The sequence below is a fragment of the Cyprinus carpio genome, unplaced genomic scaffold (genome assembly GCF_018340385.1).
Source record: "Cyprinus carpio isolate SPL01 unplaced genomic scaffold, ASM1834038v1 S000006493, whole genome shotgun sequence".
NCBI classification, from domain to species: Eukaryota; Metazoa; Chordata; class Actinopteri; order Cypriniformes; family Cyprinidae; genus Cyprinus; species Cyprinus carpio.
In genome coordinates, this window is record NW_024879166.1 from 320,444 (window position 1) to 334,230 (window position 13,787).

Genomic DNA, 13,787 nt, shown 5'->3' on the forward strand with positions numbered 1-13,787 from the left:
CTATCATGATAAACAGGAACTATTTTTGATCATTATACAAATCCTCTCAAAAATAAAGGTAACAGTTATCACTGGGGTGGTATCTTTTAAAAAGGTACACTTTTGTTCCTATTAGGTTCTAATATGTACACTTTAAGGTACCAAAATGGACCCTTTAGGTACAAACATGTTCCTTTTGTAAAGGTACTGCCCCAGTGACAGCTTTTGTACCTTGATTTCTGAGAGTGTATTATAGGCCATACTTGCTTGGCTTTGGAGTGAATTGTGTATTTTGTCAAAGAATTACAACACTGGACTTGTTATAGGGATAGGTCACTAAAAAAATGTAAATTTTGTTATCAATAGGGCCTTTCGCACCGCTTTAGTTCCAGAACTAAATGTACAGCACTAAAGTACTGGGACGATTTTGCGCGAACTGTTTCCCAGAACCATTTAAAGGGTTGCATTCACACCGAGAATGTGTACTAGGACGTGGCGTAAGCCGGTCGACAGCGATGTCATTTGTGCGTGGCTTTCAACAACATTAACAAGGAAGAACAACATTAACAACAGGAGGATGTAGGACTCTGTGATCGGAGCTGTGTTTTTGTTGTGTATAATGTGTAATGGACATGAAATGTCGACGTATACGTAAAGTGATTGAAAGAACAGAAAGAAGGACTAAGAATCTCCAATGACAACTGGCAGTGATACATTTGCTACAAGTGCCTGCACTTCAGTGTCCGTATATTTATCACTGTCCGTCATACTTGCGAAATAAATTGACACAATGTTAACAGTATGTTACACAGTGTTTTAAATCATGGCAGGTGAGGGCGTTTTCATGTGCATTTTGCCAATCAATGTCTACTTACATCACGGGTAGTACCAGTTGTGCTGGTTTGACCCTGCTCCGGAGTAGGAGCTAATTTGGTTCTCGAAAAAGGCAGTCCGGTACTAAAATCGCCCAAAATTGGGTAGTTCCACAATTAGTTCAGGTACTATCAAAAAGTTCCTGCGGTGGGAAAGACCCTATTTACTCACCCTCATGTCGTTCCTCACTTATAAGACTTTTGTTCAACTTTGAAACACAAATGAAGATATTTGTAATATTCTCTCATAATTTTTGTCTATTCTTTGTCCATCATTTTTCTGAAGAGACACAATCACTTTATATGGTGACTAGCTTAAATTTCATCATCAAAATGTTTGTTTGACACACAGGAACCAGTAAGTTTTGCTCTTGCGTGTCAAGTAAGAATGTTGAGCTGATATTCAAACTGTAATTATTTAAGGTTAAGGGTTAACTTTTATTTAAATATACATTATTTATGTATCTCTTAACAGAAGTCCATGGTAAGACCCTGCTAGATAAATGAGTAGTCTATCAAGGCCTTGACAGATTGAACAGACAGTCAGCCATCGTTTAGCATCTGTCAGCACAGCTTTTGCTGTGTCTTCCACACCGTCAGCGGTTGTTTAAATTCGGCAACAATCATTTAAGTTCGGCATTCAACAACTTCAGTAGCTGGAGGATGGAGGACAGAAATGTCTGGACTTCAGCATTGGTCCATCTTTAGCCCATTCCCATTCAAGTGCACACACACACACCATGAACACACTCACAGTGGGCAGCCATTTTTTTGGTGCCTTGCTTAAGGGTCTCACCTCAGTCGTGGTTTTCAAGGTGGAAGAGAGCACTGGTCATTCACTCCCCCCACCCACAATCCCTGCCAGTACCGAGACTCAAACTTGCAACCTATATGTCTGACTCTCTAACCATTAGGCCACAAATGGCAGATGCTAGTGTTTTGTATGGCATGCATTCTGCCAATCAATGTTCAACCAATCAACTTCCCGCGTCGCAAAAATGCCAAAAACTGGGTACTTCCGCCAATAGTCAAAATAAATAAATAAATAAAAACCTAAAGTGACTAAAGCAAGCAAACAAACAAGCCAGGAGTGCACACATATAATGATTTTAATGTTACAACTTCAGGTCACCTGAGCATTACAGTATGCAAATACTTTAATATTGACATGGACATTTGTAATGAAGAAACTGAAAACCATTTGAAATGACAAGGAAGCGATGATGTTTATGGTTTGTAAAGCCGCAGTCCTAGTTTCACAAAAGCCAATGGAAGGCAAGCCTGCAACCATTAGCCAAAAAAAGTGTAATGGATAATGCCAACGAAAAGGAGACCAGAGGCTGTTGTTTTGAATGGATGTCAATGGAGGGGAGGCTTCACTACGCTGAATAAACAGCTTTTATGAGGAAACGGCTTATCATTTAATGAATCGACACCATATCTGCTAATCTTCAACATGTTTTACACTAAGCAATACTTTTGGATCGAAATATTTGTAGAGTTTACCACAAAAAAAAAAAAAAAGCCATTTTATGAGAAGTCACTGACATTTTGCGACAGCTGGAATTCATCTTATGGCACTTCCCATTCATCCCTATGGTATCCGTAAACGCAGATTGAGTGTCGTACAACTCTGAGTGAATGTCAATGACTTCAAGGCTGTAATGTGATTGGTTATTATAGCACATGTGATCCAACTTAGCCATTACGCTTTCTCAAATAGTAAGTAATACAGACACTCTCATCTCCATATAGTAAGATAATCTCTGGTTTCACTTTCCCCCTTTGAATGACAAATGCAGACTACTATCCCCTATTGGTATGGAGAGTTATTTCCTCTCGTGCAGGTGCAGAACGTACATGCTAGTTGACCTTTGGATGTAGTCTCTGACATGTGTTCAAGTGCAACTTTTTTGGCCCAGACGCAGGTGACAACACAGTCAGCTTTCATCACCACTAGCTCTTTGATATCGGTTTCATGTGTCACGAGCAAAGGCATGAAGTCAAAAGTACATAAGGACTGAATGAGTATTCTGAACGCAAGATAGCTCTCTCTCTTTCAGTCAACTTGCATTTTTATTTTTGTCAGCTGAACTATACTTGTGGTTATTGTTCTAAATATAAGGATGAGAAAGAAAAAGACCACATCAGCCTGCATAGAGTATCACTACTCTATTGTGTTTTATTGCTCCAAAATGAACTTTGTCTTTTTCCTACAGCAAAGTTACTTAAAACTTTATTACAGCTAAAATTTACAGCTAAAATTACGTGAGAGGTATGTGAGTGTTGTGCAGAGTAGGGGAAGCTGTGGCTGAGAGCTGATGCACAGGAGAGAGGAAGGTGTGAATGGGTGGGCCTGTTGCATGGCCATGAAGATGCATTTATCTACTTGTGTAGGCATTTGTGTGTTCCACGTCTTTTCTGATTCCCATTTATGTAGATTCCACTTCCAACCCACTCAAATGGAATATGTCACGTTCCGAAAGACAAAAGATCTGACATTTTATCACTGATTACTTTTGTTTTTCCTCATTTCGACTAGAAACTAGAAAATTTGATTTAAATGTTATACTTATTTCATCCCGCATTTCTCAAATTTGCAGATTTTACTTTACCTGTCACTTGAAATAATATTACAGGAGATCTTGAGAGTGGTCTGACTTGTTCTTTTTTTCTTTCTCACACCATCCGCCCATCTGTGGGCTTTATGAGTGATGGTAATCTTTCACTCTCACTGTGGGTCTCGCTCTCACCACGTTGCAGTGGGTCTTCTTGCACCTCTCTGGATGTGCAGTTGTCATATCTGAAGTGGCCAGAGACGGTGTGTGCACACATGGGTCCGGGTAAAGTTTCGTATCCTTCAGTATTCGTGGTGGACAGTAGAATGAAGCCCCCTCCGCTGCCCCCCAAGCCGGGCCGTAGACAGCGGAAGGATGTGATCCAGACTCTACTGGTGATCCTGGTTTGTGTGGCTCTGTGTGGCATGGCTGTGGAGGCCTGTTTCATCTACCATCTGTTCACATCAAAGGAAAACTCGGTAAGTATCATTTGGTCCAACTTTCTGAAGCAGCGCTGTCTTGTGTACTTTCATTCAGCATCATTCTTTCACTCACACTATCAGTTCATCTAATCTCAGTTCATCTTTTGTTCCTCAGTTCTTCTTTTTAGTTCATTGCAGCTTTTTGATCATCTTCTTTATGTTTTCCTGTCTTCTGTTTCTCTTTTACATGAAGAGTATACAGTAGATTATGTTATTTGGTTGTTGACCTCATCGTGGTTTATCACTTTTAACTACTTTCAGTTGTTGAAATCAATAAGATACAAATGACTATAACTGAACTATAACTGTGGAAATATATATTTCTGCTGCTCTTTTGAATTTTCTATTCATCAAAGAATGCTGAAAAGAAGAATCAGTTTTCACAAAAATAAGCAGCAACTGTTTTCAATGTTGATAATAATGAGAAATGTTTCTTGAGCAGCAAATCAGCATATTAGAATGATTTCTGAAGGATCACGTGACACTGAAGACTGGAACAATGATGCTAAAAATTCAGCTTTGCATCACAGGAATAAATCACATTTTAAAATACATTGAAATAAAAAAGTTATTTTACATTTCAAGAATATTACTGTTTCTACTCTATTTTTAATCAAATAAATGCAGCTTAGAAAGCATAAAAGAATAATTATATATATAAAAAAATAAGGCTACATTTACTCCAAACATACATACATTTACACACACACTCACACACACACTCACACACACACACACACACACACACACACACACACACACACACACACACACACACACACACACACACACACACACACACACACACACACACACACACACACACAGACATTTGCTGTGATTATGGGAAGTAAACATCCTCCAAACACTACGAAATTACGCAATTCATTGATGATGTTCATATTTCAAATGAATGTTGTAATGTCTTATGTTGTAATGCTGATAATATAATGCAAAACAAAAGAATTTCACTAATTTATCCGGGAAAATAGACTGTATGTAGATCAATATGTTTCCGTCAGGCTCCTCCCTTTACATGAAACTTGCAGAAATGTAGCTGGACAGCTGGTGCTCAAACCACATGACCTACTGTGGTTACCTGACCTAGACCCAACAAATGCATTTATGAGAAAATAGGTCATAACCAACCTGCAACAGGTTCATCTGATATGATATAGCAGTGTGACACAAATTAAGCTATCTGGGGAGAACACAACTGAATGCCAAGTCTTGTTATTTAAAATACAAATAGTCATGCCAACGTTTTATTTTATTTTATTATTTTATTTTATTATTTTATATTATTATTATTATATTTTTTTGCTTTGTGTATTAGGAGTGTAAATGATAATTTTACGTTACTGTTTTTCATATTTTTATTGTACACATGCAACCGAGCGAACATATATTTGTTGCTCTTTATAATTTCCTTGCATTCTTTGACACAATCTGTATTGTATAAAGCACTATGTAAATAAAGGTGACTTGACTTGCACTGAAGTGGCGACAGATCTTTTCTTCCGTATTGTGACACACACCTAAATTAAATGGATTATCAGAAAAGAAAAGAGGGCGGAGACTTGTTTCTATGAGTCGGTTGTTGGATGTTAGACGTGGCACTCAAGGCAGATGAATGCAAGCTTGAAATGATGTTGATGATTTTTATTTCATTAACTAAAGTGCAGGAATTGATGCAACAACAGCCCATGATACATCATTGTAGTATCTCTGAGGAGGTAAACTTTATAACGAGGTATTTGCAGACTCTTCAATCAATATGTAAGATTCATAAATGTAAGATTCTTCTTTTTAATCTTCCGCAGACAACTCCAGTTGAACCACAGATTGGCATGAGCAAACAAGGTAAAGATCATTCTATAGTCTGAAGTGCCACAAGTTTACTTTTTTGCATTGCACCTTATATTCTAGGTAAACACGGCATAAGAACAATATTAGATATTGCACTTAAACCTATGCTAATTTATTTATTTACTTTTGGAATATCACAGAGAAAGAACATGCTCTAACCCCCAAACAAAAACCGCTTGGAGAAATGAAGCCATCAAAACCAATGGCACAACTGACAAGTAAGTTGATTTTTTTAGATGTTGGCTTCAGTTTATTTGTTATCAATCACAATCAATGACTATAGCAATCCAATGTCTATTCACTGTTAATACTTCCCAAGTCGGCAGAACTGAATTAATTCAGTCACCAAAAGTCTGCATGTATGCTGAGCACCTGTTAGCATGTCTTACTTCACTATCCACTGTATTTTCCTGACACAATTTATACATGGGATCATGAAAGAGCAAATTCATTCAAGAGTGACGAAACATTTGAGAGCTAATGTATATGACGCTCTTGCTGTCCTCTCCTTTAGCTGGTCAGGAACCTGTAAATGGAGTCGTGCTGTGGCATGAGAATCATCAGTCCATTCTTCACCATGTCAAACACAAGGCAAATGAGGGCAAACTCATCATAGAGAAAGAAGGATATTATTCCATCTACTCTAAGATCAACTTCCAGGAGGACAACATCATATTCAGCCACTCTGTACTCTGGGAAACACATCGATATGTAGGAAACGAGATTCTGCTTCTCCAGTCCTCGAGGTTACATCCTAAACTCCCAAGGTTGAGAACCATAGACAACAGCTACCTAAGCGGGGTTTTTCATCTGTACAAAGGTGATGCTGTCTTTGTCAGGGTGAAAAACTGTACACTTGTGTTGTCCAGTGCTGCTGAGAACTACTTTGGTGTGTTCATGGTTTAGATGGATTCTGCAGTCAGACTGTTACCATTAGACCAATGTGCGAGTTGGGTAAGTTCACAGCTAGATCTGATGGAAGACTAAACTATTAATAATCACAATACTTAGTTTTCCTTTACATCTGTACCTTTCAAGTAATTTTTCTAACTGAAAACAAGCTAGATACTTGAATAAGAAGGAATCAGACTTTTTCTTGTTCTTTAAAGATAAGACGTTCATTGTATAGGATAGATGTATAGGACAGGTATTATATATATATATATATATATATATATATATATATATATATATATATATATATATACACACACACATATATATATATATATATATACACCTTGTAATGTTTCTGCCTGTGTGTAGCACCTGCAGCTCTGTTAATCTACACTGTAAAAAAAAGTGGTAAGTGGTAAATCAACCAAAGTAATCAGTGTTTTACTTGTTGTTTCTTTGTGAGTTATTTGTGAAATTTACTTACTAGTTTCTATATATATACTGTATACTATAGTGCTGTCAAACGATGAATCGGATCCAAAATAGAAGTTTTTGTTTATATAATATGTGTGTGCTGTGTATATTTATTATGTATATATAAATACACACACATACAGTATATATTTTGAAAATATTTACATGTATTTATATACTTACATTCATATAATTTAAATGATATATAAATATATTTAATATATAAAAAAAAATTTTTCTGGAATATATACACGTGTGTGTGTGTATTTATACATACATAATAAATATCCACAGTACACACACATATGTAAACAAGAACTTTTATGTTGGATGCGATTAATCGTTTGACAGCACTAATATATGCATATACTGTATATATAACATCCTTGATCATTTTAATTTGATCTTTACCGTTTGTGTGGCATATTTAGCATAAATTGTTTTGTGAGTAACAGGTGTCTGAATTAGTAATTATAACAACTGTTCTGGGAGATGAACATGAATGTTTCATTGCACCTTTAATTTGCTCAAGATATAAAATAATACTGATGCAATAATACTGCAGCTACTTTTGTATGTTGCTTTGCAAATCTTAAATATTGTAATTTACTTTGTATTATTATTCTTATATTTAATTAAATTAAATGTATTTTTGGAATATATTTCTCAAATATGTGATGTTCCTGTGGCTCTGTGGTAGAGCATTGTGTTAGCAGTGCAAAAGGTTGTGGGTTTTCCCAGGAAACACACATACTGGTTAAAAAAAAAAAAAAAAAAAAAAAAAAAAAAAATTATAATTGTGTATCCTGAATGCACTGTAAGTCGCTTGGGATAAAAGTGTCTGCTAAATGCATACATTTATTTTAATTTTTTAATTTTACATTTATACATTGGGGACCAAAAGTCTGAGACTACATTGATTTTTATTTTTTTGCAATAAAATGGAAGCATTGAGAGGGTTAAAGTGTGTTATTTTGTAATGATGATAGTAAACACTTGCTCAGTTTGTCTGAACATCCTGATAGAGCAACACTGACTCCCACTCAAATGTCATTGCAAAATAAAAGCACAAAAATGCAATAAAATACAGATTGTGTTTCAGACTTTGGACCCATATATATACTGTATCTCACATTAGGTATAGGAGTTCATGTATCTGGATCTGCACAGGGACAGTGATTTATTTGACTGATCATTATCGTTTTGCATCAGCAGCATACAACTTTATTTCAAGTATTTTAAATGAATGTTTACTGTCTATTTTGAATACATTTCCTACTCAAAATAAAGCTACGGCAAACCTCAGTCTCCTCATCATTATGTGCTGTTAGATAATACGCATTGTGTTAATTAGTCACTTGCATGCAGATGCACAATGCTGTGGTTTGACCTTTTCCTGCTCATCCACTACAATGGCACTTAAATCTTGCTTTACGTGCATTTTTGTAAAATTCATAATGCAAATGTTTTTCTTACTCATCTTATCCTTTGATCTCCTCGGTGTGGAGAAACTTGAGTCATATGTTTTTTGAGATGCAACCTGTTTACATCTGTCAGATGACATCAGCGTGCCACAGCAAACGAACATTTCAAGAACTTCAGTGAAATGAGTTTGGAGAAACGCTCGGTTGTGCGCACAGCTGCATTTATCATTTGAATCAGGGCCTGTTTTATTTTATCTAATTCTAAGAAGCTTTTCTTTGCGAACGCCCACGCTGCTGTGTATTCTTAGCAGAGCTAGTAAACTGCAGAGGAAATGGGGGTGGGGGACGCTAACCGTGTACACAGGTACGAGTTTGGCTGTTTCGCTGACTCAGATCTGTCTGTCTGAAGACTGAAGCTTCTCTAACGAGCTTGATGGAAGATTCCAACCAACACAGCAGCAGAAACAGCAGCAGCAGCAGCACATGTGCCATTACACAGTTTAGACAAAGCAAATTGGTAGGCCCAAACTTTCATGACATTATCGCTTTCAGAAAAGAGTTTGGTGGTTTTGAGTAGTCAGATGATATTTGATATTGTGATGTCAGAAATGGCTTTGAGTGGACTGATTCTGAATGGGAAGGTTTTCTTGCATGTGCTTTTCTTGTGTTGATGTGTGCATATGTGTTGTGTATAGTTCCTTTGTGGGTGTATATGATCCAGTGTATGTGCACACTAGCATAGTTAGCCTTACTTCTGTTTAGGAAGGGTGGAACCGAAAGTTATTTGACTGGATTTTCCTGCCCTTTTAATTTCCACTATATAGTATCTGTAAAATGTGTGATTTTGCTTTTCAGAGACTGAAGGTTAAGATCAGAAGTGTTGCTAAATTCAAGGATGGTGTTAATGAAAAAAAAAACAACTTTTGCAAATTACAAATAAAGAAACAATGATTACTCAAATTCACATTTCATATCAAGTTACTAATCTTATTCACCATAAAAAACAACAACAACTGAGTTTCTAAACGGAATAGGTAATCTCGGTCACTATTTGGTCCACAATCATCATCGTTAAAAGCAGACTTTTTATGATAGCTTTGTGTGAGGAACAGAATTAAACTTCATTACTCACTCATTGTTGACTGAATTCAGATTCAAAAACTGAACCTTAAACATTACATGCTGGCTTTGCAAAGATCATTGAGTCCAACATGCCATCTGTTCTCGTGTGAATGTCATATGCTAGTTTCAAAATGTGCAATAAAGAGTGAGAATTGAGAGCTGCACCGAATGGGAAGATCTGATTCATAATATAAATTTCAGTTTACTGATCGTGCAAAGATATTATATATTTCTAGAAGATACAGACAACAGCATATGAGGTTGAAACAACAATAAGTACAGAATTTAGAGTAAATAATACATTAAAATATTTACTTACTTAAAAAAAAAAAAAAAGTTCACAGCTTAAAGTGTTACTCCACCGCAAAATGAAAATTTTGTCATTAATCACTTATCCCCATGTTGTTCCAAACACGTAAAAGCTTTGTTCATTGTCGGAACACAATTTAACCCCTTACCAGTCACCCCCCATTTTCGGCATGGAGACACAAATGACATACCCAAAATAAAAAAGTTTCTGCTAATGAGTCTTTCTGACTAGATACATAAACATCATATGTCCACAAAGCTGACACATCAAATTTTACTGTTCAACAATCAGAATTAATCAATCAGACTGTTACGATAATAAAGATATATAAGCACAAACATGAAAACAAAAATAAAAATATTAAAAAACATATTTTTTAAATGTCTAATAAAATTGTTGATGTAGGATATGATTTTAGAAACATAATGAAGCTAAAGCCACAAGTCTACTAACGCTTCATTTGAAATTTCATAATATAACCTGTAAAACTGTGAATTTTATGAAACATTTTCTAAGGCCATGTCATGTGTTTTTTTAGAGAAGGATAATAAAAACTAAATTAAAATAGATTTATGGCCCCTCTGATCTCCTGTAAGCTCTCCTGTAAACTCTCATATGTTTGGCTCCACATAATGCCTCATGCGTGATTCTATTGTTCTCACGAAACAAGCCTTTCACACATCGGCCAGGTATGAGACATTATCCCCATTATTCTTTTATCATTATTCTTTTGTTTTTATTCAGCCATTATTAGCATTTGTTCTGGTATTTCAAGGTTTACCAAGCCACATCGCTTCAATCCCAGTATTCATTTACCCAACTATTATCAAAAGTCTTACTATAAAAATACAACAAAACATTTTCTTATGACTTTATGTAAATTATTATGACGAAATGCATTATGAAGAAGAACCGCACCTGTTACAGTATGCAGCTGCATTAGCGCTAACAATAGCATCAAGCTACATAAGACAATTTATGAAATTATTAGTACACTTTTACTCAGAACTCACTTTAAACCACCAACGAGTGTTTGTGATAACTCCATTTTGCCATCACAGGTGGAATTTGGTCGTTTACTGTTGTTAAAATATGCTTTTTATAGCCTTTTATATCGCTGCACAAATTAGCATTACAGATATGCATAATAATATTTTTTATAAAAAATGCCCCAAATCTCAAGAAAATCACATACAACCCATATACTATCGTAATCGTGTGTTTATTATTTGGATATAACCCTCTTGTTATGAGACACTAAAGATTGTCAAGGCGAAGGACGAATGACGAATCAGAGTTTGTCTGAGTCACAGCGCGAGCACGGAGCCAGCACACACAGAGACAGCGCTGGGACAGGCTATTTATCATCAGATCGCGTAAATCAGTGGAAAATGAATAGAAATTATGATTCTGTCTAAAGAAATATGAAGTAAACATATATCTCCATGTACATGCAGTTTTGGACTATAATCCTTTATTGACGTTGTTCAGTGAATCTATGTGAACACAAATAAACCGCTGCTGACGTGACTGAATATGAATGCGTGGTGAATTTCTATTCAAAACTTGACATAATACGGATTTAATATTTTGCACTCCTGGCATAAATTACTAAATTACTGTTACTGCAACAATGTTTTAACAACAATGTTTTATTAAGTGGTCAAATATCGAAACTAGACTCTTTAATCTTTCTACTGATTGCACAGTTTGTCCAGAGTGTGATGTTTAACGTGCTGTGAAAGTGAAACAACAATATTCTGGGGTGTCGCCGATCCTTGAACGCAAAGGGGTTAAGATATTTTGGATGAAAACCGGGAGGCTTGTTACTGTCCCATAGACTGCCAAACAGTGTCAAGGTCCAGGAAAGTATGAAAAGCATCGTCAGAATAGTCCATCTGCCATCAGTGGTTCAACCGTAACGTTATGACGCGACGAGAATACTCTTTGTACACGAAGAAAACAAAAATGACTTTATTCAACAATTCCTCTGCTCTGTGTCTCTCCAAATCAGCATAGCGCCATTTTGACAAATCTGAGCAGTACACAGGCGGCGTACGCTCTTCTGTATCTGCTGCGTTGCACTGATGCGGTGTTTTCTTTCAAACCAAATCATAAACACACGTAAAAAACGTATCCTTGTGGTGCTTTCATTTTGGGATGGAGTATCCCTTTAACACAAAGGAACTTAATTTGTGTGAGAAAAAATAAAAAGGGTGAACTTAGGCCTTTCGACAAACAAAAAAGTTTTACTTTTGTCATTTATATATAATAGTGCTGTCAAAGGATTAATCGCATCCAAAATATAAGTTTGTGTTTACATAATATATGTGTGTGCTGTGTATATTTATTAATGCATGTATATATTTAAGAAAAATATTAGTGGTGGGCCGTTATCGGCGTTAACGTGCTGCGTTAACGTGAGACTCTTATCGGGCGATAAAAAAAAATATCGCCGTTAATCTATTCTCAAAGTTGGGTTGGGAGCTGGGTCTATACTACGCAAGCTATGATGACTTTCACCGTGATAGTTTAGCGCGGATGTACAACTAGAAAAATTGCACTGTAGGAGGCGAGAACGAGTCTTCGAACCTGTGTGTATGCCTACTGTGAAATTACCAAGCTCCCCCTCCCAAAAAAAACCTCGACAAGACTCACGCCTGTTTCACACATACTCCGTCTGCAGTGCGTATGCAGTCCGTGTGCGTTACGTATGTGGTGCAGAAGCAGCACGGACTCATTGTGCTTTCACACAGGACGCGTTTGCAGTCCGCTACTGATCCGCGGCTGTTTAGTTCACAAACACAACATTTGTTCATTATTCTATATTTCAAGCCATGTAAAAAAAAAAAAAAAAAACAAATGTGACTCTTATCACAGAACAGTAACAGTCTTTCATAATCATAGACATTAGTTTAAATGTAATAAATATAAACAACATATTCATGCATTTGACTTCTAGTTTTGTATAGTAAGCTGCTCAAGCAAGCGGCAAAACATTTAAACACAACAATTAGCCTACTTTTCTTGTTGGAATATCGCAAATATTTAAAATTAAAAGACCGCTGACAGAAACAGTCGACTCTCGTGCCTTTTGCATTTAAACTTTTCTTTATTACAAGCAATCGCACGGTTCTTAAAGAACTTTGTTTTCCTGCTTCCATAAAAGTGCATAGGCCTATATCATGTTGCCTCGTTTATCTAAAGGTGTTTTTTTTCTTGTTTTAAACCTAGCCAAAACCCATGTGTTGCGTGTGGAAAACAGTAGGCTTTAATTAGTATACATTTATTGTGAAATTACTGCATTTCCGTGTCAATCCATGTTAATTTTTACCGCGAAAATGCGCTGTCATGCGCTGCAGACGCACTGGTCCTGGAACGCACTTACGGACCACAACCGCGTGAACGCTGGAATCCGTTAACATGGGTGCGTAAAAAAATGCAACACATACGCACTGCAGACGGAGTATGTGTAAAACAGGCGTAAGGTTGTTTGGAACTTGTGCAATGCGGAATTAGTTTACTGTAGGAGTTCTTCCAGTCTCAAGTACCACCTAAACGCAAAGCATCCCTTAGCTAATGCGGAAGATGCCGGGCCAAGCAATGTAGCGCAGGGGAAGAGTCGTCGTCAAACTATTATGTTTGAGTGCAGCACAGCTCTATCAGTACTAACAAGTACATCTTATTGAACATAATTTGAATGCCTTCGGCAGAATTCAAATGAGCCATTTTAATCTAGATTAATCTAGATTAATTCCAAGATTACAGTGAGATTAATCTAGATTAAAAAAAAATAATCT

At 36.4% G+C, this 13,787-nt stretch overlaps 2 protein-coding genes across 2 annotated transcripts in view; both read left to right on the forward strand.

Annotated features, from left to right (window-relative positions):
- Positions 1-13,787, forward strand: part of LOC109083683 (E3 ubiquitin-protein ligase RFWD3-like) — a 512,102-nt gene that overhangs the window by 287,812 nt on the left and 210,503 nt on the right. The window lies entirely within an intron of this gene.
- Positions 3,671-6,959, forward strand: LOC109052183 (tumor necrosis factor ligand superfamily member 6-like). Its single transcript, XM_019069645.2, has 4 exons — positions 3,671-3,888; positions 5,715-5,754; positions 5,901-5,978; positions 6,275-6,959. The coding sequence occupies exons 1-4, from the start codon at positions 3,685-3,687 to the stop codon at positions 6,664-6,666; spliced, it is 714 nt and encodes a 237-aa protein (XP_018925190.1). The 5' UTR covers positions 3,671-3,684; the 3' UTR covers positions 6,667-6,959.

Excerpts from the sequence above, each read along its gene's own strand:
- LOC109052183 (XM_019069645.2), top strand. The coding sequence starts at position 3,685 with ATGGGTCCGGGTAAAGTTTCGTATCCTTCAGTATTCGTGGTGGACAGT. Across the intron at positions 3,889-5,714 it reads TCACATCAAAGGAAAACTCG|ACAACTCCAGTTGAACCACA; the intron begins GTAAGTATCATT and ends AATCTTCCGCAG. Across the intron at positions 5,755-5,900 it reads GATTGGCATGAGCAAACAAG|AGAAAGAACATGCTCTAACC; the intron begins GTAAAGATCATT and ends GGAATATCACAG.